We start from the raw sequence: 27,937 nt of genomic DNA on the forward strand, positions 1-27,937 counted from the left end.
CGGGGGCAATGCGGGGGATGGAGGATGAAGCCATGCCCCCCGGTTCTTGTGACACCCTAAAGCTCGTGGTCCACAGCGGTTGGTGTGGGCCAGCCCCACAGCAGAGTGGCTCCCATCCCCGTGCCAACCGGGTTCAGTGGGGGCTGGATGTCTCTCCTGGAAACCAGCAGCTTGGGGAGGCAGGTCCCTGTCCCCCAACAGCCCCACGCGCCTCCTGTGCAAGACAACATCCCAATAAAGAGCTTTCCTCAAGCAGAGCTCCTACGGTCTGTGCTGCCAGCCCAGCGTGTGCCATGGAGGGGCCTGGGGACAGGGGTGGGGTGGGTGTCCCTGCAAGACCCGGGGCTGGGTGCCTCCCCAAACTCCTGGGTCCCTCCCGAACTCATGGGTCCCTGGGGTATTCCTGGGTCCATGGGGCCAGAACTCCTGGGTCCTTCCCGAACTCGTGGGTCCTTCCCGAACTCGTGGGTCCCTGGGGCACTCCTGCTTCCCCTCCCCATTTCCGGGTTCCCCTCCCGAACTCCTGGGTCCTTCCCGAAGCCCTAGGTCCTTCCCGAATGCCTGGGTCATACCTGGATGCCTGGGTCCCTCCTGAACTCCTGGGTCCCTCCTCGAACGCCTGGATCACACCTGAAAACTCCTGGGTCCTTCTGAATTCCTGGGTCCATGGGGCACTCCTGGGTCCTTCCCGAACTCCAGGTTCCCCTCCCAAACTCCTGGGTCCTTTCCAAAGCCCTGGGTCCTTCCCAAATGCCTGGGTCATACCTGGATGCCTGGGTCCCTCCCCGAACTCCAGGATCACACCTGAAAACTCCTGGGTCCTTCTGAATGCCTGGGTCCCCGGGGCACTCCTGGGTCCTTCCCGGACTCCTGTGTCCCTTTGAGACATCTGGGTCCATCTTTGAAGGACATCCTTCATGTCTCCCGTAGCATCCTCCAGTAATAAGCTCATAAACTCGTTACCGCTTTCCCATCGGTAGGTGGCACAATCAGAAAATGAACAAGTTTAAACCCCAGAACTGAGAAGTCACCCGTGTTCACTTTAGGAAGTGAACGTTGCTTTGATTCTCCCAGTTCCTGATGGCAAATGTTCTGGCAAATGCTTCTCCATCTTCAGCCCAACTCCTACGATGGGTTTGCTAAGAGGGTTCTCCAGGCTGCCCAGGAGAGATGGACAGCGGGTTGACGATCCCGTTGGACAGACACCATGCCCTTCATGTGCAGCGAGCACGAGGTTTCACGGGACAGGAGCATGACGCTCATCCCAAACGTGTGACGATGGCAGTTTGACCTGTCCCACTCATCCCGGCCGCGGCGTCCTTGGGTGTCCTGTCCCCATGGCTCCACACGGCCTGGGCAGCAGTGGCACGGCTGGGATTGCTGCTGTGCAAGGCTGAGGACGGGGACACCAGCAATGGCATCTGGGCTGCTTATGGTGGACAATGACAACCCATCCATGGGCGATGGGGGGTAACAACCCATCCAATGGTGATGGGGGTTGACAACCTGTCCAGTGGTGATGGGGGGTGACAACCCATCCATGGGTGATGTGGGGTGAGCTCTGCAGCAGCGGGCTGGTGCCAGGGTGGCAATCGCAGCTCATCCATCACTGAGCTCAGGGCACTCGGGGCGAGATGCTGGAGTCACGGCCAAAGTCAACGACCAGAGCCGCTGTCCTGGCCGTGTCTGAGCAAACAGGAACATGGGAGGAAGGTTCCAGTGAACGCCTGTTGCTGTAGGACAAGGGGGGATGGTTTGAAACTAAAGGAGGGAGATTCAGGATGGATGTAATGGAATTGTTTGTGCTGAGGGTGGTGAGAGCCTGGCCCAGGTTGGCCAGAGAGGTGGTGGCTGAACCATCCCTGGAGACATCCCATTAAATGTCACAGTCCATTCAGTGATGGACTCGTGATGGTTCTTTCACCTTGATCTCAGAGCACTGAGACTCCTGAACTCATGGGTCCCTCCTGAACTCCTGAGTCCCTCCCTGGACACCTGGGTACTTCCCGGACTCCTGGGTCCCTCCCGAACTCCTGGGTCCCTCCCTGGGGCTGTTGCTGCAGGGGCTGTTTGGAAGCTCCAAAGGCAAACGCTCACGCAACGCGAATCCCCATCACCATGTGAACGCGCAGCCTTCTCCTTCCCCCGGTCCTGGGACTCCTGGGTCCCTCCCTGGGGACTGTTGGCTGCAGGGGAAATATTGAATAGAGTCAAATAGCAAAAGGGCTGGCTCGGGCTGCACAGCTCAGCCCACGCGTAAGAGAATCATAAATCTCTCTATCTTCACGGACTGTTCACACTCAGATTCAACCCAACAGCAGAATTTCGCCACCTTGCTCCCCGTTGGACCCTTTTCCTGACTTACGTGCTTTGTTCGGCTGCAGACTTTGGGTTTGCTCCATGGCCTTGCAGGTGCTGTTTTGTCTGAATCAATCCTTTTCTTCTCAGCAATATAGGCCCTGCTTTGCAGTTGTCTGTGATGTCTCCCAATTAGCCTTGGGTTGTTGTTTTTCCCAGTCAGTTCTGTTCTTCCCGGCAAAGTGCAAACTGGACCTTATCTTGCAAGTGTTCAGTGGAGTTTGTAGTTGCTTTTGGTAAATATGAGCAGAACTTTACAACAGAATATTGTAGCAAAACCAGCTTACCAAGTAACATGAAGCAGAGAGTATATTAAAAATCATACAACCATATATATCTAAATAATTCATTATATTTAGTGTGCATCTACTTAAGCTAAATTAATAGTATTGAACTTAAATTGGGCTCATCCACTGACCTGCGAGCAGTAAAACCATGGCCACCCAGCTCACTTATTTAGCAGGGAGAGCTCACAGTAGCTCATCCAGGCTGTTGTATTTAGAGAGTAAAGGGGTTGACTCGTAGTCAAATTGCACATGGTAGGAAAAGTCTGCACGGGACTCCCTGAGCCCACAAGTTATTGGGGTTCAGTTCCCATTCTGTGGATTTTTTTTCCCCTAGGATTAATCCATTGTTGTATGTCTGTCTTTGAAGGACATCCTTCATGTCTAATTTAGCATCCTCAAGTAATAAGCTCGTGAACTCGTTACTCGTTACCTCATCCCCCCCCGAACTCCTGGGTCCATCTTTGAAGGACATCCTTCATGACTCCCGTAGCATCCTCAAGTAATGAGCTCATGAACTCGTTACCGCTTTCCCATCAGTAGGTGGCACAATCAGAAAATGAACAAGTTTAAACCCCAGAACTGAGAAGTCGCCCGTGTTCGCTTTAGGAAGGCGCCTTAATTACTTGATAAGTTAATTGTAAAAATGGGTGGCTGGGCCAGTTGGCCTGAGCAGGAGAGTGTCCTGGAGGGCTGGACAGATGGACATGAGGTTCTCAGGACATGGTTTAATACCAGGGCTGGGTTATGGTTGGACTCCATGATCCTAAAGCTCTTTTCCAACCTCAATGATTCTGGATTCCATAAGAGCAGCTACAAACCTACCTGGAACACATTGAGGTGCAGATGGAGATGTTTGGAATAGCAAAGCAGCGGGTGAGGAGCCGGTTCCGGGATCTCATGGGCAGCGACACATCAAAACCTGCTGTGATCAACCCAGAATGAGGGGAGATGGATCAACAGCCGCGCTGGTGGTCACTGCGATGGGGTGAAGTTCCATGGACGCGTGGGACACGGCCGCTGAGACGACAGAGTGACCGTGCGAGGAGACCGTTGTTCTGCAGAGTTACAAACCTGATGGCGTTTGGCGCTTGGCTACCATATCTGCTACCGGATTGTGTTTCCAAAGCCAATCAGACTCTTCGTTCTGGTTTCAGGAAGGCTTTTGGGGTTATTAAATACCTGCAGCAGAAATTGCATGGGCAACAAAGATGCTGAAGGGAGTGGAGCATCTCCCGTGGGAGGAAAGGCTGAGGGAGCTGGGGCTCTGGAGCTGGACAAGAGGAGACTGAGGGGGGACTCATTCCTGGGGATCAAGATGGAAAGGGGGAGTGTCAGGAGGATGGAGCCAGGCTCTTCTGGTGACAACCAGGGACAAGACAAGGGGCAATGGGTGCAAATGGGAACACAGGAGGTTCCACTGAAAGAGGAGAAGCAACTTGTTGGGGGTGAGGGTGGCAGAGCCTGGCCCAGGCTGCCCAGGGGGTTGTGGAGTCTCCTTCTGTGCAGACATTCCAACCCGCCTGGACACCTTCCTGTGTAACCTCATCTGGGTGTTCCTGCTCCATGGGGGGATTGCACTGGATGAGCTTTCCAGGCCCCCTGACACTCTGGGACTCTGTGATGACTCTTTGCCTCATGGCTTTTATTTTTTGCGTGGAAACATCGAATCAGAAGCCCTAGATGGAGCACTCGCTTCAGGCTTTTGCACTCTGTTTCCTGAATTCTTCGAAGGCCACTTAGCAATCAAAGGGCTTTTTAAATAATTCTCTGTCTCTCAGATTTTTGATGAGATAACAAGCTCTGGATCAGCTCCAGGTGACTTGTGTTTGGACTCAATCCCCAACCAGCTTTGCATCTTCTCCCTCAGCAAGCACCATTTTGGGTTTCCAGGCAGTGATTTCCTGGCTTTGTCCCTTCTTGGTTCCTGAGCTCACTTTGCTCTTCTGCCCCATCTCTACCTGGTGTCACAGTCCATTTGGTGATGACTCCTGATGGTTCTTTTACCTCGATCTCGAAGCGCAAAATTAAGGCGACCAAAATGCCAAGGGGTTATAATCCAATCAAGCAGTGTTGCTTTATTAATTTACCCATAAAGCGTCACGCGATAGAGAGAGAGAGTAAGAAAAAGAAAAGGGAAGATAAATGGGGAAAAGTAAAAGTAAAGATGAGAAATGAGGTTGCGTTTATCACCAGTTGAGTTCCAAAGGTGTCCCTCTGGTCTCCGGTCCTGTGGAGTCCGGCCGGTCCTCCATTGTGGTTCGGGATCCTCTGCTGGGAAGATCTTGACAGTGTCCATTCTGGAGTCACCTTTTATGCTTCTTCACCCCCCCTTGCTCCCATTGTTTTAGGCCAGTCTCCGCCTTTGTTTTGTAATCCAGGCTTAACTGCGCAGGCTTGAAAGATCCATGCTTTCTTTTGCCAACACTTACGTGTCCAGCATTCAGGGGTCTTTCTCTGGTCCATTGGTGACCTCAGGACCCTTGGCGAGCTCTGGGCGTGCTCCTTGTCCTTGGCCATTGTTTGGGGGAGCAGATGGGAGACAGGTGTGACTGAGGCTGCAGGTGAGAACACATCTTCTGGATGGCAGCTGTTGTCCCTGGGTCGAAGGGACCCTCATAACAATCCCTTTCAGGAGGTGGGGGCTGGTTTGGCTGAAGCAGCAGGCAGAGTCCACACAACAGCCATTGTGAGCAGCAGTCCTCCTGTACCAGAGAAACCAGTGCAGCACAATGTGGCTCCTCGGGCCGCTCTCCAAGTCACTGTCCATGTGTTCTTTCTGTCAGGGCCTCGGTTCTCTCAGTTCTTGATGGCGATGGTCAGGCAAGTACTGCTCCATCTTCAGACCGACTCTCACAGCCCCCGAACTCCTGGGTCCGTCCCAGACACCTGGGTCCCTCCTGAATGCCTGGGTCCTTCCCGAACTCCTGGGTCCCTCCTGGACACCTGGGTCCCTCCCGGACTCCTGGGTCCTTCCCAAACTCCTGGGTCCATCCCAGACACCTGGTTCCCCTCCCGAACTCCTGGGTCCCTCCTGGACTCCTGGTTCCTTCCAGAACTCCTGGTTCCTTCCCGAACTCCTGGGTCCCTCCTGAACTCCTGGGTCCCACCCTGAACTCATGAGTCACTCCCGAACTCTTGGGTCTCTCCCAGACTCCTGGGTCCCCTCCCGAACTCCTGGGTCCCTCCTGGATGCCTGGGTCCCTCCCTGAACTCCTGGGTCCCATCCTGAACTCATGAGTCGCTCCCGAACTCTTGGGTCTCTCCCAGACTCCTGGGTCCCCTCCCGAACTCCTGGGTCCCTCCTGGATGCCTCGGTCCCTCCCTGAACTCCTGGGTCCCTTCCCCAATCTCCTGGGTCCTTCCCCAAACTCCTGGGCCTGCCCTCAAACTCCTGGGTCCCCTCCTGAACTCCTGGGTCCCTCCCGAACTCCTGGCTCCCTGGGGTATTCCTGAGTCCCTGGGGTTTTTGGCTGTGCCGAGGTTGGAGGCTCCGTCACCAGTGTCACAAGCTGGTGGTGGCAGCAGGTGACAGTGGGAACGATGGTTCCTGGAGCCAGGTGGTGCTGTTGGCTGATGCTGTTGTTCTCTGCCGGTGTAGCAGCAAATCACCCAGATGCTGGAGAATGTTCCCACCGAGCTCAGCCTGACCCTCCATCTGTGGGACCAACGGATTGGGTGCTGCCATCTATGGACCAACTCCCATCTGGGTCTTGGTCCCAGTACGTTTATGGCTTCCGAAAGGGTGTGTTGTCATTGTCACGGCCCGGCTGATGGCGCCGGGGAAACCGAGTGGCTCTGCCATCACCGCAATGGGTGCTGAACCAGACACAACCAGTGGTGACCACGCCGTCCCAGTCTGCCCAGTGCTGGCTCCAGCTACATTCCCAGAAGGGGAGCAGTGCACCCACAGGCCCCCACCCCAAGGGGACAGCAGTGACCACCCCGATGGTGTCACCAAGCCAAGCCTGTCCCCCCCAGCACTGTAGAGCTGCTGGAGGGCGCTTGGCTCTGCTTCAGGACCAGGGATGGGGTGGGACAGGGCTTCTGGGGACCCCGAGTGGCCTGGGGGAGCCACAGGATGCACTGGGGAGTGGGCAGTGCCCCAAAAGCAGCAAGGGACCTGCAGCAGCACCTTAAAACATCCCCCCACCTTGTTCCCACCTAGAGACTGCCCACAGTGGGTGCACATCCTGCACCGAGGCCAAGAGCAGCAGTGATTTGGGGGCAGCTCAGCATATCCCCTCTGCTCCTCTGTGCCTCAGTTTCCCCCGGGTGCGGCGGGGAACAAGGACCCGTCCCCTCTCTGGGGGCTGCGGTTGCTTCTGCCCGCCGTGGCCTGAGCTGCTGGGGAACTGGGCCCTGAGGGGAGAGGGACATTGTGGAGACCCCCTGGAGCTGGGACATGGAGTGCCCCACGCACCCCGCTCCTGCCCCAGGGCCAGGGCTTCCAGGGAACCTGCCCCCGTGAGCCGAGCGCACCCGGGGGACCCTCCTGCCCCTGTTCCCTAGGGATGCTCCTGCCCCCATTCCCTCAGGGATGCTCCTGCCCCCATTCCCCCAGGGATGCTCCTGCCCCGGTACCCCCAGGATGCTCCTACACCCCCGGGGGATGCTCCTGCCCCGGTTCCCCCAGGGGATGCTCCTACACCCGCCGGGGACCCTCCTGTCCCTGTTCCCCATAGATGCTCCTGTCCTGGTTTCCCGGGGATGCTCCTGCCCGCCCCGGGAGATCGTCCTGCTCAGATTTCCCCGGGGATGCTCCTGCCCCTGTTCCTCCGGGGATGCTCTTGTTCTGGTTCCCCTGGCATGCTCCTGCACCCCCCGGGGATGCTCTTGTCCCCGTTCCCCGGGGGATGCTCCTGTTCCGGCTCCCCCTGTTCCTGCCCCGGTTCCTCAGGGATGCTCCTGTCCCGCCCCTCCCCCGGGATGTTCCTGCCCCCCCCGGTGATCCTCCCGCCCCTTGCTCCCCCGGGGATGCTCCCGCCCCTTGCTCCCCCGGGGATGCTCCTGTTCCGGCTCCCCCTGTTCCTGCCCCGGTTCCCCGGGGATGTTCCTGCCCCGGCCCCCCCAGGATGCTCCTGCCCCCATCCCGGGGGATGCTCCTGCTCCGGTTCCCCCGGGGATGCTCCTGTTCCGACTCTTCCGTTCCTGCCCCGGCCCCCCCGAGATGCTCCTACCCCACCCCGGGCTGCTCCTGCCCCGGCGCCCCCCATCTCCCCTTGGCCGGGGCAGCCCGGGGCCGGCGAATGGGCGGTGGGGGCGGCCCCGGAGGGTGGGGGGTGTGTGGATCCCGCCCCCCGCCCCGTTCCCCGTCTACAAAACGCTCCGGGCCGAGCGCTCTGTGCTCGCAGGTTCCGGCTTTGCAGTCACTGCGCCGGCCCCACGCGTCACCCACCCCCGGGACCCCCACCCATGGGAACGGCGGCCCCTCTGCATCCGGGGGGAGCTGGCGGTGAGGTCGGGGGCTCCCCTTGCTGTCCTCGCCCCCCCGCCCCGGCCAGCATGTCGCAGCCCGGGGACTGAGCCAGGAGACGGGGGAAGGGGCCACGGGAAACTCGCTCCCGCGTGGGTCCGCCCGGCAGGTGGGTAGTGTCGCGATAGGAGACACGCGGCTCCGGGCAGGGGGGGAGCGGAATGGGGGGTGCGGATGGGCACCCCTGCGGGGGGGGGTCCCTGAGCATCCCTGCGTGGGGACCCCGGGGATGCAGGAGTGGGGAGTGAGGTCTGAGCCCGCGGTGCTGTGAGACCCCCCCCCAGGTCACACGGGTGATGTCACCCGCGTGGGACTGGGGATGCTGCTCCTGGCCAGGGTGGTCCCTGTGCCCAGTGTCGGGGGGTCCCCACAGAGCACAGCACCCGTGTGCTGGCAGCTGGAGCTGGGGGGGCGTGGGGTGGAGGGTTGAAGGTTGAGTTTGGGAGCGCTCAGCAGGTCCCACTTAGGGTGTGAGTTTAACTCTTTCCCCACCAGAGCCCTGCTGGGGGCTGATTCCACCCCCCTGGCTGGGTGCTGTGACAAAACCTTGGTGGCAGTGGGCGCACAAGCCCCCCAGGCCCACAGTATTTGCTGTGGACATGAGACCAGCCCAACTCCAGCCTCCTGACCAGAGGAGCAGTGGCAGCAGGATCAGGCCCCTGTGCTTGGCTCATGGTCAGGGTGCTGGGGGTGTAGGGGTACCCCAGGCCCTTGGGGTGCAAGATGCCCTGGGAAGCTCGTGTAGCTACACTGGGCCTCCATATCCCCAGCCCTGGAGAGGGACCCCCAGGCTGGACATCTGCAGGGTGTGCGGTTGAGCATGGGTGGGTGGTAGGAGCCCTTTCAGCACCATCTCACGTGCCCGCTCTGCTCCACCAGGATGGAGAACAAAGCCATGTACCTTCACACCTTCAGCGAGAGGGAGAACGGCTCCATCTTTGAGGAGCCCTTCGAGGGAAGGAACCTCTCCAAGCTGAACCTCTGCGAGGACGGTGAGTGCGGGCGCCACGTGCGGATGGGTCTGGGGGGCTTTGGACCTGGTGGCAGAAACCTGGGGAGCTTCTGGAGGGGACGTGGGGACTTGAGTTGCTCAGGGAGCAGCTCAGCCATTTGGTGAAGGTGTGTGGCCTGAATTGGGGGCTCAGCTCCAGCTGTGGGTCCCAGGGGACCAGAGCACAGGAGTGATCTTGGTGTCTTGGTGATGAACGTGTGTGTCTCAAATGGAGGAGGAATCTCCTCTCCTGTTGGCCCCATGGGGCAAAACGCTCAGGGAATCCCACTGCAAGGAGGCGTCTGTGCCTCCTCTCCTGTCCTGATGGCGTTTGGCGCTTGGCTACCATATCTGCTACCGGATTGTGTTTCCAAAGCCAATCAGACATTTTGTTCTGGTTTCAGGAAGGCTTTTGGGGTTATTAAATACCTGCAGCAGAAATTGCATGGGCAACAAAGATGCTGAAGGGAGTGGAGCATCTCCCATGGGAGGAAAGGCTGAGGGAGCTGGGGCTCTGGAGCTGGACAAGAGGAGACTGAGGGGGGGCTCATTCCTGGGGATCAAGATGGAAAGGGGGAGTGTCATGAGGATGGAGCCAGGCTCTTCTGGTGACAACCAGGGACAGGACAAGGGGCAATGGGTGCAAACTGGAACACAGGAGGTTCCACTGAAAGAGGAGAAGCAACTTGTTGGGGGTGAGGGTGGCAGAGCCTGGCCCAGGCTGCCCAGGGGGGTTGTGGAGTCTCCTTCTGTGCAGACATTCCAACCCGCCTGGACACCTTCCTGTGGAACCTCATCTGGGTGTTCCTGCTCCATGGGGGGATTGCACTGGATGAGCTTTCCAGGGCCCTTCAACCCCTGACACTCTGGGATTCTGTGAGTACATGCACTGGGTGAACTGGGAGCACCCAGCCCTGGCCAAGTTGCTTTTGGATGCTTGTGTGGTGCAGGTGGCTCATCACTGCAAGAGGAGGTGGCCATTGCAAGAGGAGGTGGCTATTGCTGTGTGAGTGTCTCCTCCTGCCCTCCAGCCTGCAGGATGGGGACAGTTTGAGCCCAGAGGTTGGATTTCACCTCCAGGTGAAAGCTGAGTCTTGATGCCATTCTCCACACTTGCTGTCACCCTGCAAGTGTCCCCTGCTCTCAGCAGCATCTGCTCCTGCCTCTGGCCACCTCCCTGCAGCAGAGCGAGGGGCAGGGACTGTCCCCATGTCCCCAGACAGGGCAGGGGGTGGTGGAGCCTGGAGGGAGGGATGCTGGAAGAGCTGGTGTCCCCCAGCACCGAGGCCACCATTCCCAGCAGAGACCTTGCCCTGGCGTGGGCAGGGTTCAAGGTATCTCCCTGGCTTTGGCAGTTTTGTGGCAGGTTGTCCTGGACCTCTGAGGACATAACTCCCCATAACTCACCCTGGTCCTCCAAGCAGTCGCAGGATGGTTTGGGTGGGAAGGGAACTCATCCAGTCCAACCCCATGAGCAGGGGGACATCTTCCCCAGCCCAGGTTGCCCAGAGCCCCATGCAGCCTGCCCTTGAAGCCTATTGCTCGTGGGGCTGTGTCTGGGCTGCAGCTGCACAGACCAAGGGCAAAGTCAACCCTGAGAGCTCCATCATGAGGATGGGACCACCCACATCCCTCCTGGGCTCATGGAAAGCACTCAGCGTGGGGTTGAGGCCCTGCTTGCCATGACCCCCAGGATGTCAGCCCTGGCTCCCCCAGAGCTCGGGGATGCTGAGTCCCGGCTGCTTTCAGCCTCACACCCTCTGCATCCCCACCAAGCGGCTGGACCGGAGCTCCCGCATGGGCATGGGCAGGGGGAAGAAATATTTGCCGTTCCCCTTGGTTACGGGCCGGAGCGCGGCTGCGGGCTCCCCGGAGCAAATCCCCATGTGCAGCTGCGGCCGGTCCCGCTCTGCCCCGGGAGTGGGCGGTTCGGGGCGCGGGGCCAGCTCCTCAGAGCCTCCAGGGCCTGACACGAGTGTTAATGTCAGGAAAATATTGCAGTTTTCCCTCGTTCGGAACCCCCTCGGCTCCATCTGTTTGGCCGGTGACAGTGAATGGGAACCACGTGCGGGTAACTAGTTGCAGATGGGGGGTTTGGGGGGAGGCGCCGCCTTTAGCACCTGAGCTGGGGCGCACGAGCACCCGTGTCCCCGCGGGTCCCCTCGGGTGTCAGCCAGCCTGACATCAGCACTCCAGTGTTTCCCAGCCAAAAAATGGGGCTGGGTTACGCGATACACCCAGCGTAACCCTCCGCTGGCTGGAGGCGTTTGCACAGCTCCAGCAGGACAGACACACGGACCATCAGCTGGGGGCAGGCTGGGACACCCCAACCCCTTGTACTGCCTCTCTGCCTGGTTTTGGATGATGGGCTGAGGCCAATTGTCTGAGGTTCACCAAGGCCAAGTGCCGGATCCTGCGCTTGTGTCACAACAACCCCATGAACGCTGCAGGCTGGGGAACAGCGGCTGGAAAAGGCCCTGGGGGTGTTGGTGACAGCGGCTGAACATGAGGCGGCGTGTGCCCAGGTGGCCAAGAGGCCACCAGCATCCTGGCTGGTACCAGCACTGGTGTGGCCAGCAGGCCCAGGGCAGCGACCGTCCCTGTGCTGGGACCTGGGGAGGCCAAACCGTCAATCCTGGGGCAGTTCTGGGCCCCTCACGCCAAGAAAGGCCTTGAGGTGCTGGAGCGAGTGGAGAGAAGGGAACGGAGCTGGTGAGGGGCTGGAGCACAAGTGTGATGGAGCAGCTGAGGGACCTGGGGGGTTCAGCTGGAGAACAGGAGCTGAGGGGAGACCTTCTGATCTCTGAACTGCCTGAAAGGAGCTTGGAGCCAGGGGGGGGTCGGGCTCTGCTCCCCAGGAACAAGTGCCAGGAGCAGAGGAAACGGCCTCAAGTTGCGCCAGAGGAGGTTGAGGTTGGATCTGGGAACAATTTCTTCCCCAAAGGGCTGTGGGGCATTGGAACAGGCTGCCCAGGGCAGTGCTGGAGTCACCATCCCTGGAGGGCTGGACAGACGGACATGAGGTTCTCAGCACATGGGGCAGTGCCAGGGGTGGGTTAATGGTTGGACTCATTCTTGAGGGTCTTTTCCAACCAAAATGATTCCATGATTCTATGAAACCTCCAGGGTGTGGGGGTTTTGGACTCTTCCTCCACCTTTGGTGTCTCCTTGGAGACATCTCACATCTGGCAAGGAGCAAACCTGGGCGGTGATAGTTGACCTGGCATGAAGTTGCTGGTTCTTGGCAGCTCTCAGAAACCTTGTGTCTCTGCAAGGGTCTAACACAAAAACGCAGGCACCCAACACCCTGCACCCCATCCCAGCACCATGGGGTCGTCCAGAGAGCCAAAACATTGGGCTGAAGCATCCCTGCAGCCCTGGGGCTGGGGCAGAGGGATGGGGGGTCTGTATGCAGATCAGGCTACGGCTCCTCAGACCACAAGCTGGCCCAGATTTCAACATGAGTTGGGTTTTGAATGTGTGCAAAGCCCAAAACCAGATGATTTTTCCCTGTCGCTGGGCTCATGGCACAGGAGCCTTCCTTGTCTTTCCTTACTTTTTCCTCCTGCTTATTTTATTCCTAAAACCCACCTCCTCCTCACCCAGCTCTTGCTGCTTGTGGCAGCATTGAAGAGGAGCTGGATGTCAGCAAGGACAGGTTTGGGCAAGCAGGGACGTCAGGATCTGGGTGTCTTAGAATGATTTGGATTGAAGGGATCATTAAAGCTATCCCAGTCCCCCCTGCCATGAGCAGGGACATCTGCACCAGCTCAGGTTGCTCAGAGCCCCGTCCAGCCTGGCCTGGGATGTCTCCAGGGATGGTTCAGCCACCACCTCTCTGGCCAAGCTGGGTCAGGCTCTCACCACCCTCTTGTAGAAAATTCTTCCTTATGTCTGGCCTGAATCTCCCTCCTTTAGTTTAAAACCACAGAATCACAGAATCACAGAATTGACTGGGTTGGAAAAGACCTCAGAGATCATCGAGTCCAACCCTTGGTCCAACTCTAGTCCGTTTATTAGATCATGGCACTAAGTGCCATGTCCAATCTCAGTTTAAAAACCTCCAGGGACGGCGAGTCCAGCACCTCCCTGGGCAGCCATTCCAATGCCTGACCACTCTCTCTGTAAAGAATTTCTTTCTAATATCCAGCCTCAGTTTCCCCTGGCAGAGTTGAAGCTCATGCCCCCTTGTCCTATTGCTAACTGCCTGGGAGAAGAGCCCAATCCCCACCTGGCTAGAACTGCCCTTCAGGTAGTTCTAGAGAGTGCTGAGCTCAGCTCTGAGCCTCCTCTTCTCCAGACTAAACAACCCCAGCTCCCTCAGCCTCTCCCCATAGGTCTTATGCTCAAGTCCCTTCACCAGTCTTGTTGCTCTTCTCTGGACCCGCTCCAGCACTTCAATCTCTTTCCTGAGCTGAGGGGCCCAGAACTGAACACAATACTCCAGGTGTGGCCTCCCGAGTGCAGAGCACAGGGAAAGGATCACTGCCCTTGTCCTGCTGACCACGCTATTTTTGATACAGGACAGGATACCATTGGCCTTCTTGGCCACCTGGGCACACTGAACCATCACCCCTTGTCCTGTCACAACAGACCCTGCTCAAAAGTCTGTCCCCATCTTTCTTCTCAACCCCTTTTTAGTCTGGAAAGGCCGCACTAAGGTCTCCCCAGAGCTTCTCTTCTCCAGCTGAACACCCCAACTCTCTCACCTGTCCCCCAGCAGAGCTGTTCCAGCCTCGGGTCATTCCTGGGGCTCCTCAGGCCCCTCTCCAGCAGCTCCATGTGTGTCCTGTGCTGAGGACCCAGCGCTGGACCCAAATGGACGGTCCCCACCCAGGGAGCATCATGTGGATCAACACTGTTGCACTCAGCGCCGTTGCTGCGCCCGTGATGTGTTGCCCAAGTTACATGCACAATATTTCCCGCGGTGGGAGGTGCTCCCCCTGACTCCCGCTCTGTGCGCAGGTCCCGGCAGGACGGTGAAGGCAGCGGGGCGCTGCGGCCGCCTGGGCTCCCTGGCCGCGCTCAAGTACGCCGTGCTGGGGCTCTACCTGCTCGTCTTCCTCATCCTCGTCGGAGTCTTCATCCTTGCAGGTAAAGGTGCTGTGGCTCCCCGGGGCGATGCTTCCCCGTGCGCTGCGGGTCGGGTCTGGCCGTGAGCATGGCACAGTGTTTCTGGTGACGCTGTGGTGGAGTTTGGGAGGGTTTTCCATTCTATTCGGAGGAGAACAATATGGGATCCAGCAGAAGCGGGGTGCAGAAGCAATGCCCACCTTGGGCATCGCCTCCATTTCCAGCTCCCTGGGGACAATGCCATGGGCACAATCCAGTGGGATCGTACTGCGTGTCTGGAGCAGTTTTGATTGAAGCTTTGAGGATGTTCAGGGCTCAAGTTGTTCCTAGGGCTGCCAGGTTGGCACCGATTGTTCCTTGGGGTGAGGACGGTGCTGCAGGCTGCAGTTATCCCTGCACAGCACAGCCCCCAAGGCTCCTGCAGCCTCCCTCTGTGTTTTAGGGAGCGCAGGGCTGGGAAAAGCGCTGGCAAACACCCATCATTGCTCCCAGCTCGCCCCCATGTAGACATCCCATGTGGTCCATATCACCACCCGTTCGTTACCTTCTCGTCATGCTGGGAAATTGAGGTTGAACCCACAACCTCATAACCCCCGCCTTGCTCCCATACCACCCCCATATGGGGCTCTGCTGGCCAGGGGGGCTTGAAAACGGCCTCAAATTGGGAAACGCCACCACCAAGGACCAGCTCCTCGCTTCCCACCCACCTCCTTCCCCGCTTTAACCCCAGCGCCCATGGGGGAGACATGAAAACCCCCCTTTTCCAGCCCCAAACCTCCTTTGGGATGATTTTCCGTGTCCTGCCTGCTGGGGGGTGATGGATTTAATAACTCCAGCTGCTGGCACCGTGAAGGCAGCTCGTGTCTTTTGCACAGGCTGGATTTAGTTTGTTATTTCTTGGGTTGTGGAAGGGACGGAGAAGGTTTCGCTGGAATTTTGAAACCTCTCCCACTGATTTCTTGCATTACATTGTTTGAATGTTGTTGTTGGCCAGCGAAACCCCGAGCGAGGGATGCTGTGAATTGTGCAAAGAGCTTGGGACGGACGCTCTTGTCCTGGGCTGAGCTACAGCTGCTCACCCCAAAGCAGCTCCAGCAATAACAATCACATCGTGGCATCTGGAACAGCTGCAGGTTCATGGTCACGGGCATCTTTAAAGCCTTATCTCCCGGAGTCCTACGACTGGGACTTTCAGGAAGACCCCAGTGAAAACCACTTTGGGTTGTGCGCCGCAATCTTGGAAAAGAAAGGACAAAATGAAGAGAAAAGTCATCTTTTTGTTATTGCTTTCCGGAACTTTAAGCCAAGCCTCTGGCTTTGGCTGTGCCCGGAGCTTGTCTTATCCCATAAAGAAAAACCACAGGCACAGGCTGGTCTGGCAATGGGCTGAAGAGCAGCTTGTTACCTGTGCAGCCCATGGAGACAACCGTGGTGTCCCCAGCTTCAGGGTGACACCTCGGTGTTGGAGCTGATGGTCCTTGAGGAGCGGGACTGGGTATTCCTTGGCACCCTTAACCATGGAGGGCTGGGTTTTCCTGTGGAACATCGCACTTAGTGCTCATGGAGAACACACACCAGCATCCCTCATCCTCCGTCAGAGGGGAAGATGCCCAGAAAGATACAGCATTTAGTGAAGAAAGCTTGTTCTCACCTCCGCCTTGGGCTGGGGAGCGCTGCTCACCATGCTGGAAGAGGAACATCCCACTTTGGTGCCACCCGTGTCCTCCCGCGGCCGCGGTGATGTCCCTGCTCGGAGCGCCGGGTGTCCAGCACATCTGCAGACGTGACGCTCTTTGGAGAGGGACATGGAGCTGTTACACCCCAGCTGCTCCCCAAAAAACAAGGGGGATGGGGAAACTGTGTCCCCGGTCCATGTGCCAGCGTCCTTCACCCAGGGCCAGCAGCACGGAGCAGGGATGCTCCACCTGCCCGCTGCGCTGCTTCCCACCCTGCCCATGGGAAATGAGGAAAATTCCCCAAAAGCCTCCCTGGAAAGCACGTGTGTGTGCAAACACCCATGGAAATGTGTGTGTGCAAACACCCACAGAAATGTGTGTGTGTGTGCAAACACATGCTTGTACATCCCAGGGTGCTGCCTGGCAGGGCTGGGGTGTTGCAGGAAGCATCACCCCCCTGGAGATACCCCCAGAATGTGCTGGTGTCCCCAGCATGACAACCTGGTGCTTTTGGGGATGCAGCTGCCCCAGGCATCATTTTGGGCAGGTGTCCTGTGGGTTGCAACACGCCCCATGGAAATGGGTTAGAAAAGGAGCAAACTGCTAAAAATACCGGGAACCACCTTGGAGCTGCGGAAACAGGATGTTTTCAGCAACAGAGCCGGAGCGGTTTCAACACAACCTGCTTTTAATATCCTCTCTCACAAGCCTGGCAGCAGTTTTCTGGCTCCTGGGGATGCACACGCTCTGTCTCCCCCTTGCCCCCCCAAAAAGGCACCTAGCCCAAATTTAGGAATCTGATCTCGCCTCCTTTTTGCAAGGTCTGGGTTAAATCCCAGCTGCCTGCATGCACAGACCTGCACTTTGGTGTTTGAACCCCAATCCTCACCTGGCCCCGTGCCTGGGAAACCCAAGCAGGGCTCGTTAGGACGCGGCTAATGAGCCAAGCACCTTTGTGTGGGCGTCTGAACCGTGCGCAGGGATAGATATCAGAGCTGCATCCTATCTCCATGCATCAAGGGTCAGTACTGAGGCCTGTGCTATTCAATATGTTCATCAATGACTTGGATGAGGGAATAGAGTGACTGTCAGCAAGTTTGCTGGTGACACCAAGCTGGGAGGAGTGGTGACACTGGAAGCTGTGCTGCCATCCAGAGACCTGGACAGGCTGGAGAGCTGGGCGGGGAGAAATTTAATGAAATAGAACAAGGGCAAGTGTAGAGTCTAGAATCTGGGCAGGAACAACCCCAGGTTCCAGTGTAAGTTGGGGAATGACCTGTTGGAGAGCAGTGTAGGGGAAAGGGACCTGGGGGTCCTGGGGACAGCAGGGTGACCATGAGCCAGCACTGGGCCCTTGTGGCCAGGAAGCCAATGGGACCTGGGGTGGGTTAGAAGGGGGTGGTCAGTAGGTCAGAGAGGTTCTCCTGCCCCTCTGCTCTGCCCTGGGGAGACCACACCTGGAATCTTGTGTCCAGTTGTGGCCCCTCAGTTCCAGCAGGACAGGGAACTGCTGGAGAGAGTCCAGCGCAGCCACCAAGATGCTGGAGGGAGTGGAGCATCTCCCGTGGGAGGAAAGGCTGAGGGAGCTGGGGCTCTGGAGCTGGACAAGAGGAGACTGAGGGGGGACTCATTCCTGGGGATCAATATGGAAAGGGGGAGTGTCAGGAGGATGGAGCCAGGCTCTTCTGGTGACAACCGGTGACAGGACAAGGGGCAATGGGTGCAAACTGGAACACAGGAGGTTCCACTGAAAGAGGAGAAGCAACTTGTTGGGGGTGAGGGTGGCAGAGCCTGGCCCAGGCTGCCCAGGGAGGTTGTGGAGTCTCCTTCTGTGCAGACATTCCAACCCGCCTGGACACCTTCCTGTGGAACCTCATCTGGGTGTTCCTGCTCCATGGGGGGATTGCACTGGATGAGCTTTCCAGGGCCCTTCCAACCCCTGACATTCTGTGAGAGCACGAGGCTCCCCCCAAATTTCCAGGTTCCCCCTTCAAACCCCATCTCTGTGCTCTGGGAGCTGGTGTGAGACCAGGAGGAGTTTGGGGTTGGGATGGCCGGGAGCTCCATCCCATTGGGGATGCAGAGGTGGCTGATGAACGTTGATCCTGAGCTGGGGTGGGATAGGACAAGGGGTGATGGTTTTAAACTAAAGGAGGGAGGTTCAGGCCAGACATGATGCAGCAATTGTTTGTGCTGAGGGTGGTGAGAGCCTGGCCCAGGTTGGCCAGAGAGGTGGTGGATGAACCATCCCTGGAGACATCCCAGGCCAGGCTGGACGGGGCTCTGAGCAACCTGAGCTGGTGCAGATGTCCCTGCTCATGGCAGGGGGGACTGGGGAAGCTGGGAAGGCCCCTTCAACCCAAACGATCCTGTGATTTCATGATTCTATGATTCCTCCCTCCATCCCTCCCTTGGGAACAGCCCTGGCAGCCCCGGGATGCGGTACTTGGATTTTGACAGCAAACCGCACCCCGAGCCGTGGAGCCCTTCCAAGCCGACCTGCTGGTCTTCATTATAGAGCGAGAAGGTTGAGCTCAGGCCCAGGAGCAGCGGCCAGAAGGGAAACCTGATTGTTAACGTTAAAATTAAAACCTCGGTGTGGGGAAGCAGCAGTTTTGCAGGTCTGTTTTGAGGCAAGCGAAGCGGATGCTTTTAGCAGCCAGTCCTCTGGCCAGAGGCAAACACAACTGGGTGAAGCTTTGTAGCCCCTTGACCCACCTGGCAGAGCCCAGAGCCTGAAGCCAGAGCTGCTGGGAGCCTTTGCTGCCCTTCTGAGCGAGGGGTCTTCTCCAGACCTCCAGCAACCAACCTTCTCCAACCATGGAGAAAACTGTGGGGCCAAAGAGGAGCTGAGGGGGTGAATCTTTGGGGGTTTGAGGTAGGGCTTCCACCTCCAAGCACCGAGGAACAGGGGGATGTCACAGAATCACAGAATGCCAACCTGGTTGGGGTTGAAGGGACCTCTGGAGATCCCCCAGCCCAACCCAGCTGCTCATGCAGGGTCACCAGAGCAGATCACACAGGTCGGTCCAGGTGAGTTTGAATGTCTCAGAAAAGGAGACTCCACAAGGTCTATGGGCAGGGTCACACATCTCAGGAGGGTCCCCTCTCCATGGGGTGCTTTCTGATGCCTCCCCTTCTCCATCCCTTGCAGTCTCCAGACCACAGACTTCCCCCGAGGACCTGAAGGTGCTGATGGGGAACGTCAACCACCTCAACGAGAGCTTTCGGGACATGCAGCTGAAGCTGCTGCACCTGCCTCTGAAGGGGGATGTGCTGGATCACATCTGGAGGCTCCAGGACCTCCTGCAGAACCACTCGGACTCCTTGTTCCTCATGACAGGGTCGCTGCAGAAGCTGGAAGGGCTTCTCTGGAGCCTGCAGACCCAGGCCAGCCAAACGGACAGGGCTGTGTCCAACCTGTGGGACAGCCTGAGCCAGCAGAGCGACGCGGCCCAGCAGGAGATGTACAAGCTCTCGGTGGAAGGCAACAGCAGCCGGCTGCTGCTGCAGCACCATGACCACCTCCTGAGCCACCTGGGCAGCAGGATGGAGAGCCTGAGCGACCAGGTGACAGCCGTCAGCGGGGCGGTGGACACCATCAACAGGACCTTCTCCTACGACGTCAACGTCCACCGTACCCGCATCCAGGACCTGCAGGTGCTCATCAGCAACGCCACCGAAGACGCCCGGCAGATGCGGCTCATCCACATCGCCATGGAGCAGCAGCTGAAGCACGAGCTGGCCATCCTCAACAACGTGACGGAGGACCTGCGGCTCAAGGACTGGGAGCACTCCGTGGCGCTCAAGAACATCTCCGTGATACGGGGTAAGCTGAACACCTCTCATAAGCAGCTCCCTCGCTGGTGCACGAGGCTGTTGTGAGGATGGGAGTGTCCTCGGTGCTTTGGGTGGTGGTGGGAATGGTCCTGTGGCACGGGTATGTCCTGTGGGGATGTCTCAGGGTGTATCAGATCTGTCAGACAACCCTGTTTAGGTGTCTGCAGCATCCAGGCATCTCCAGCACATAGAAGCACCAAGCCAAAGGATGGTTTGGGGTGAAGGGACCTTCCCAGCTCCCCCAGTCCCCCCTGCCATGAGCAGGGACATCGGCACCAGCTCAGGGTGCTCAGAGCCCCGTCCAGCCTGGCCTGGGATGTCTCCAGGGATGGTTCAGCCACCACCTCTCTGGCCAACCTGGGCCAGGCTCTCAACACCCTCATCGCGATGAAAGAACCAACCCATCCCTGATCACTCTTTGACTGTTAACCGTAGTTTTGCTGAAGTTTTGGGTATTTATATGGTTGTCTCCCTAATCCCCCCTCAGTCTGCTAAGCATCTACTTCCTTTTTTCCTGATTGTCTGCAAGGTCCAGCCATTTGTCACCTCGTTATCTCATGAGTGTAGCTGTATGGCCAGGGTTAACCATCTGCTTGGACATTTCTTCCACTCTAATGTCAGGAGTGCGCAGATGAGGTTCTCAGGGACATGGGGCAGTGCCAGGGTTGTGTTCACGCTTGGACTCGATGATCCTGAGGGTCTCTTCCAACCAAAATGATTCTGTGATTCTCTGAATTTCCTCTGTCCCTCATGCCAAGCTCTCACCTGGCTGGAGCTCCTTCTCCAGCAGCTTTTGGAGGTGGAAACCCAAGCGGGTCCAAAAGGTGCTGGGCAGATCTCATGGGACACATCCATAGCTGCTAAATATCTGATTGTGGTGGCTTGTTCAGTCCCGAGCAAACTGGCCACAGGAGGGGAAACACCATGAGGAAACACAGAGGAGCCCAGTACAGGGTCCTGGGGCAAAGCAAGAGGCTGGGGGGCAGTTGCTTGCCCACTTCTAAGCTGTTGGTTTGTACTTGTGGAGATGCTGTTACTTATTTCTGGTGTTTTCAGCTGAAAAAACAGATGGTGAAGGATGGGGCTGATGCCAAGGCACTTGATCCCTGTGTCCATTTGCTGAGCCAGGAGGGGACAGATGTGGTTTGAAGTGCAACAGCTGTATCTCCCCATCCAGGCCAACCACCACCTTTGGGTGCCTGCAGCTCACTGAGGTCATTTCCCTGGTCATAGAATCATAGAATTGTTTTGGTTGGAAGGGACCCTTAAGATCATCGAATCCAATCATTAACCCCTCCTGGCACTGCCCCATGTCCCTGAGAACCTCATCTCCCTCTGTCCAACCCTCCGGGGATGGTGACTCCAGCACTGCCCTGGGCAGCCTGTTCCAATGGTCCTTGGTCTGGACCTCAGGGGATGTTCGCTCCTGATTCCTGTTTTGGGGCTGCTGGGACCACGTTGCACCCCCTGCTTGGAGGTTTCCATAGCTGCCCACCCACCCCTGGTGCCCTCTCTCCCCCCCACTGGCATAGGGAGGTCACCCCCTCTTGGATGAAGCCACCCAGGAGGGGACAGTCACAGAGCCCATGCGCCACGTTACTCCAATTAACACCAGCAGAAAGCCAAACAAATCCCCTCCCAATGGGCCAGCACCTGATTTATCAGCCGCTGCTCTGACACATTCCTGGCAGCCCCAGCTCCCCATCCCTCCTCCTTCCTGCCCTGTCAGCACCCATGGACCTGGGGCTGGATCATTTGAGGACCCTTTTGCCCACCTATCTTCACCCTGGCTGCAGATGTCCTTGGGTGAACGTGCTGTGCTCCCGGCTGGATTTGCACCAGCAGAGCCGGTGCTGGAAGCTGCGGGGCTGCCTGCCCGGGGGCATTTTCCTTCCCCAAGACCTCAGCTGCCGCGGGCTCTGGCTTTTGAGGCTGTTTGCTGGTGATGGCAGCTCGGGGAGGTCTCCGGGCTCATCTCCAGCAGCTGACCCTGCCAAGCGGCTCGCGTGTCTCCGGGAACGGCTCTGGGTCTTAAACGAGGGTGTCATGGGGAGGGAGGATGCTCGGGATCCGCCGCCCGCCCGCATCCGCTTGCACAACGCACGGGTGGGACACGCTGGCGGGTGTGCCGGGGCGAGGGCAGCGGTCCCGGCCGGCCGGCAGCGTCGTGCACGTCATGCGAGCCCTCGCCCCGATGCCTGGGGAGGGTTTTTCTCGTCCGCAGCCCAGCCCTGTGCAGGCAGGAGGGTGCACGGGCTGCGGTTTTCGTCGCTGAGTGCAAAGCGCAGATGCGGTGGGGTGGGGACCAGCTCGGCACAGTGTCTGCAGTGCTGTTCCTCCTCGTGCTCCTCCATGCTACACCCCACCCTGTGTCCCAACCCACCAGCTGTCCTCGGGACAGGACCACGTCTGCTCATGGAGCCGGGATGTCCATCAGCCAGCAGAACGTCTCCTCTCCGAAGCTGTGGCACCTGCCTCTGAAATGGGATGACCCTGGAGGGTCCTGCAGAACCATTTGGACTCCTTGTTCCTCATGATGGAGCCACTGCAAGAGCTTCTCTGGAGCCTGCAGACCCAGGCCAGCCCAACCAACAAGGCAGCGTCCAACCTGTGGGACAGCTTGAGCCAGCAGACACCCCAAGGCAGTGTCTCCTGGAGATGTTCTGGTGGCTGATGGACCACAGGGCTCACTGCTGTGGGAATAGCTGTGAAGGGCGGGTGCCAAAAACCAGGAGCCAGCAAACAGGATCAGCCCATCCACAAGCTCCATTTCTAACTCCAGACATTGGGTAAAGTGAATGAAGGACAATTTCCCTGGCTCTTATAGAGCTGATGAGATTGTCTGTTGCCCATGGTCATCCTCCATGAAACTGGTCCCCTTCTTAGCCCCTCCATGCCATTGACCTCCATGGTGACCCATGGGATGGCTTTCTGAGATTGGTAGATGATGAGATGAGTTGAGAGATGAGAGATGTAGATGATGAGATGAGTTGAGAGATGAGATGATGAGATGAGATGATGAGATAGTGGCAGAGGATGGGGGGCTGCACTGTAGCAGCCAGTTTTAAGCAGGAAGGGCAGCTGCAGCCCCTGTCCCACCAAGAGATGCCCCAAGCAGGCAGGTCCCACATCCCTTCCAGGGTTAACAGAACCGAGGTGGGGTCCTAGCGTGGGTTATTTCCCCAGGTGCCCGTAAAACCAGAGCAGATGGAAGTTGCCAGAGCTGGGGGACAAAAGACATTTCATGTCAGTGGGATTTTGCTCTGGTGTCACTGGTGTGGGACTTTTCCTTCAGAGAGAGCAGCTGGGGCAAAGTCAAGGTGACAAAATGAGGGACCTTTCCCCAGATGTTTCCAGGGTTACTTTTAGTTTTGCTCGCGGTGGGAAAGCATCTGTTTGGTTTAATTCAGTGGTTTTCGGCAGCCCAACCTTTTCAGTGACCACATCGGGGTGCAGCAGGGGAGGGAAGAGCTTGACCCAAATGTGGGCAGGGTCATGCAGAGTTTCCACTGCCCATCCTGGGACCTTCGGGCAGGAGATGTGCCAGTAGGAAAACCCTTTTGCCTCGACACTCACTGAAACCCATCAAAACCACTGTCAGTTCTCTAAAGCTGTGGATCTTGGGCAGAATCTGCTTTCTGCAATGCCCTGTAGGCTGAAATTAATGGCGCTGACATGTTTCAGTTCTTTACTTCTGCATTCTAGACGTTCTAGACATGCTGCAGAAATTGTTTGTGCTGAGGGTGGTGAGAGCCTGGCCCAGGTTGGCCAGAGAGGTGGTGGCTGAACCATCCCTGAGACATCCCAGGCCAGGCTGGACAGGGCTCTGAGCAACCTGAGCTGGTGCAGATGTCCCTGCTCATGGCAGGGGTGCCACTGAGGGAGCTTTAATGGTCCCTTCAACCCAAACCATTCAGATTCTATGATTTAATGGCTGTTGCAGAGCCCTCCTTTAATGCTATGGGAACAAAAACCATTTCACCAGCCGTCCCAGTGTCTCCACACAGCGCACGCTTTGCCCCACGTCCTTCTGTGGACGTTGCTGGACCTTCTCCATCGTGGAGAATCCTCCCTGTCCCCGGGCAGGCAGCGTCCCTGCTGTTCGTGGTTCCTCTTCTTCCCACCCAGAAATGCCTCCTCGTCTCCTCAGCTCTCCCGGGTGTCCATTGTTCTTTGCATCCTTTTGTTTTGCCAATGGAGAACAGGAGACGTGTCCCCAGGGTTTGGGGTCCATCCCCATGTCCCCTCGGTGCCCAGAGATGTGCATCACCTAGAGAAGAGGAAACCCAGGGCAAGAAATGGTGATATTTCCCCATAGTCCTCTCCAAACCCGTGGTCATCTCCAGCTGGGGATGTTTCCTGAGCTTGCTGTGGTTCTTCTGCTCAGGAACCCGCTCATTTCTGCAGAATATTTGCAGATCCTAATTACTCCTTCATTAGGACGGCTAAACATCCCCCCTTTTCCTCTCCTGATCCTTCTGCATTACCACATCTCCTGGAGCCCTGGCTGGTCGTTTGCTTTCCGCACAACTCTGAGATTATGGCTTTTGGGGTTTCTAGGAAAACAGCGTTTAACAGTTTCCAATTATCACCCTGGCTCGCTAGGACAAAGACCAAACGGCCCCTCCAGGCCTCTCTCTGCCCTATTTTCTATCATCCCATGAGTCTTTTACTTCTTTTTTTCCTGTTCAAATTCTTTCTTCCAATTGATTTAGCTCATAATTGTTTTCAGCTTTGCAGACTTGGCCCTTTGCAGGCTGAGTGATATAACTCTATTGCTGGGCTGGACTTTCTGCCCGCTCACCAGAGTTTACACCGCAAAACAATCACAGGCGGCCACTTTCTGCTGAGATCAGTGATGCAAATCCTCTCCTAAAGGGTATCTCAGTATATCTAAAATGCTTTTTCTTGTTTTTTAATTTTAATTTTTTCTTAACGTTATATCACTGGAGATGTCACAACTTTTGGTCAAAATGAAATCCCAGGAGGTTGGAATTTCCCATAGACTCACACTCAAGGTGAAAGCGCCGGAGCTGCAAGGTGAAGATTTCTGGCACTTAGGTTGATGGAGTTGGGCTTTAAAATCCACAGATTGTGGAAGAAAGCTGCTGGCTTGCTATTGCTTTGCTCCTGTCTGCAGGGATCTGGGTTTCTTAGAGGTCCATGGACACCTGATAAACGATAATGGCTGGTTAATGGGTGGGTGGATGCGCCCATGCACCTGCTGCAGGGCTGCGAAGTTGGGACGCGCTCCAAACCTTCTTGTGTTTCAGGGCCACCAGGACCCAAAGGAGACCAAGGCAACGAGGGGATGGAGGGTGAACCTGGTCTTCCCGGCCTGCCCGGCCTGCGAGGTAAGGAACATCACACCCGGGGTGCCCAGAACCCCGCAAACCTCCACCCAAAGCCCATAGAGTCATGGGGCACCTCCTGGTGGCTTCCCAACCTGTCCCTTGGGACCTCAGTGGCTACGGACAGGTCCTGAAGAACAACAGGGTTAACCTGCTGCCCCACCTCCTGCCGGACTGTCAGTCTTTGGGGTCAAAAAGTCTCTCTCATCGTGTAAATCTGCTTATAGATATCTCAGGTGGATGTCAGAGGATGGACCAGACTCTGTTCAGTGGTGCCCAAGTCTGGACTGGACCAGTGTGGACTGGATGATCTCCAGAGGTCCCTTCAATACCAACTGGTCCATGATTCTGTGATTTTCCAGCTGGGACCAGGGCAGTGAGAGCTTCAAGGGTCCATCTCCTGCTGGTTGTTGCCCCCAATTCAATTTTAAGAATGACAAGTTTTTTCCCCATCTCAATTTCATCAATTTTTTTTGAGAGAAATTCAGTTAAAATACAGCAGAAGACACCCCCCGCCCCAAAAAACAGGAGTCAGCTTGAGCCTGTTTCTAATTTTAAGCCAAACCTTTGCATCCAAGAGCCAGGAGGGGCACAGAGGTGATGGAGGATCCCCTGTGGTGGGGACATTCTGTCCCCAAGAGACTCTTTGGAGGTGACAAGATGCATAGACGAGCTTCTCAGGGACATGGGTCAGTGCCAGGCTTGGCTTAACAGTTGGACTCAATGATCTTAAAGGTCTTTTCCAACCCAAATGGTTCTGTGAGTCTATGATCTATCCCACCCAGGGCATGGACCTCCTTCTCCATCTCCAGCCCCGGCTCCACCTTGTCTCCTGAAGACCTGACCTATGTAAGACTATGGTCTCAGAGTCAGGTTTACCACCCTGGCCCCGTGCATTCGAGCTGCCGGTACTGAGCTGGGCTTAAAACCTCATGTTTTGATACCGCGGTGGGTGGCAGGACCAGCCGAGTGAGGCGGATCAGCTTGGAAAGCCGAGCTCTCGCGGAGCCCGCTCAGCGCTGGCTGCTCCTGCGCCTTGCACCGACAGCTGCATTTTTCTGCGTTGACAGATTCATGGCTGTTTTTCTTGGGTGTAACAAGCATCAGAAATAGATTGTCTGGCTTCTTTCCCCTTCTCCTTTTTTTTTTTTGTTTTCTCTTTTCTTTTGTTAAGACAGAAGAACAAAACAAAGTCCAGAGGGTTCACCTTCAGGAAGAGTTGCTGAAAAGGCCACTATTTTTAGGTCTTTCTCTGTCTCATTTTCTGTGCTGCTTTTCGGATGTGGTCGCAGCAGGAGAAGGTCAGGTTCAGGTGCAGCCCAGCTCGTAAAGCATCCCTGGCAAACCCCCTTTTGCACGATGAATCTACCATCCTGCCTTTTCCCCACCTTCTCCATCCCAACACACAGCTGGGTCCTGCTGCGTCCCCTGGCAGGGATGTGAGGTGTTGGCTGGATGCAGCAGGGAAAGAGTTAAGCCCAGATCACATTCGCTGGAGCTGGTGCCCAAGTCCCTCTTGGCAGCTTCTCTTTTTTCTCTTAAACCAGAGGAAAAGAGTGACTAAGCCTGGAAAAGCCCAGCCCAGGAGGGGTTGGAGGCTCAGTGCCAAGGGAACCGGCGACACAGGATCGTGCCAGGCAGGACACTGAGCTTGGGTGTTGAATGAGCTTCATCTCAAGGACTTCTCCCCCAGGAGCTTCAGACCCAGCCCCAGGCTCAGGCTCAAGCTGACTCTCTGCTGGAACAACATGGTGGGACCATCCCAAGGTCCCACCAGAGCCCATCACCACCATGGGGTCTCTCCATCCACCTCCCCTCGCTGGCCCCATGGGTGGAGGTCACCCCCAATGTGTCCCCTAGGAAGGGAGCCCAAGCTCTCAGACTAAAGCCCCCGTTTCCCACCTCCCGGAGGTCGGGGTGCTCAGATAAGGGGTTTTAATCCAACCCCTTCTCCAATAAATAGCAAACCCACCTGCTCCGCGTGCATGGATGGAAGGGACCCGCAGCACATGGTGGGCACATCATGTCTCCTTGGGGTCTCTGCTTCACCCTGGCTCCTCACTCTTCACCTTGGTGTCCAGCTTTGGAGCCCAGTTACCTTAAGCTGAGCCTTAAGGTGCTCCAGTCACCAGTCCATGTCTGGGTTAAGTCCATCCTGTACCCAGGGGGGCAGAAAGAGAGGATGAGGTGGATTCCCAGGTGTTTCTGGATGGTCCCCAAGTCCTGGTAAAGAACCAGCGACCACCTGCCGTGTTTGCTGGTGAGCAGGACGCACATGTGTGTGTGTGCACATCTGGTTTGTGTAGGTCTCAGCTACAACAGGGTCATTTTGCCTCTTTGTTCTCACTCCAGGGCTGCCCGGGGAGAGAGGACCCCCAGGACCACGTGGCTTGAAAGGCGACCAAGGAGACCTTGGCCCTCCAGGCCCAGTGGGGATGCGGGGATCCAAAGGTAAGGACCAGCCCCTGCGCTTGCTCCTGGTGGGTCGTGGAGTCTGGGTGGGCTCGTTGGGCAGTAAAGTGGCTTCTGGAGACCACCAGCATGTGGGGCAGAGACACCAGTCGTGGGTGCGAGAGTGGTGGGTCCCTTGGCTTGGGACCCACCTGGCTGGGGACCCCGGGACCAGTACGGGTTGGGGTTGAGCTGCTGGAAAGCAGCTCTGCAGAGAAGGACCTGGGAGTTCTGGTGGACAACAGGGTGACCGTGAGCCAACAATGTGCCCTGTGGCCAAGAGGCCAATGGGATCTGGGGTGCAGGAGGAAGAGTGTGGGCAGCAGGTGGAGGGAGGTTGTTCCTCCCCCTCTGCTCTGCCCTGGGGAGGCCCCGTCTGCAGTTGTGGGTCCAGTGCTGGGCTCCCCAGTTGAAGAAGGACAAGGAATTACTGGAGA

At 57.1% G+C, this 27,937-nt stretch overlaps 1 protein-coding gene across 2 annotated transcripts in view; it reads left to right on the forward strand.

Annotated features, from left to right (window-relative positions):
- The first annotated feature begins 8,006 nt into the window (after window positions 1-8,006).
- SCARA5 (scavenger receptor class A member 5) overlaps window positions 8,007-27,937 on the forward strand; it is a 35,886-nt gene continuing 15,955 nt past the window's right edge. For both annotated transcript variants that reach the window (XM_082048219.1, XM_082048220.1), the window contains exons 1-6: window positions 8,007-8,227; window positions 8,998-9,110; window positions 14,075-14,203; window positions 19,013-19,687; window positions 24,972-25,052; window positions 27,402-27,500. In XM_082048219.1, coding sequence (XP_081904345.1) covers window positions 8,999-9,110; window positions 14,075-14,203; window positions 19,013-19,687; window positions 24,972-25,052; window positions 27,402-27,500 — 1,096 coding nt within the window. In that variant the 5' untranslated portion in view covers window positions 8,007-8,227; window position 8,998. The remainder of the gene's footprint in view (window positions 8,228-8,997; window positions 9,111-14,074; window positions 14,204-19,012; window positions 19,688-24,971; window positions 25,053-27,401; window positions 27,501-27,937) is intronic.

The sequence above is a fragment of the Streptopelia decaocto genome (assembly GCF_964273445.1).
Source record: "Streptopelia decaocto genome assembly, chromosome: 3".
NCBI classification, from domain to species: Eukaryota; Metazoa; Chordata; class Aves; order Columbiformes; family Columbidae; genus Streptopelia; species Streptopelia decaocto.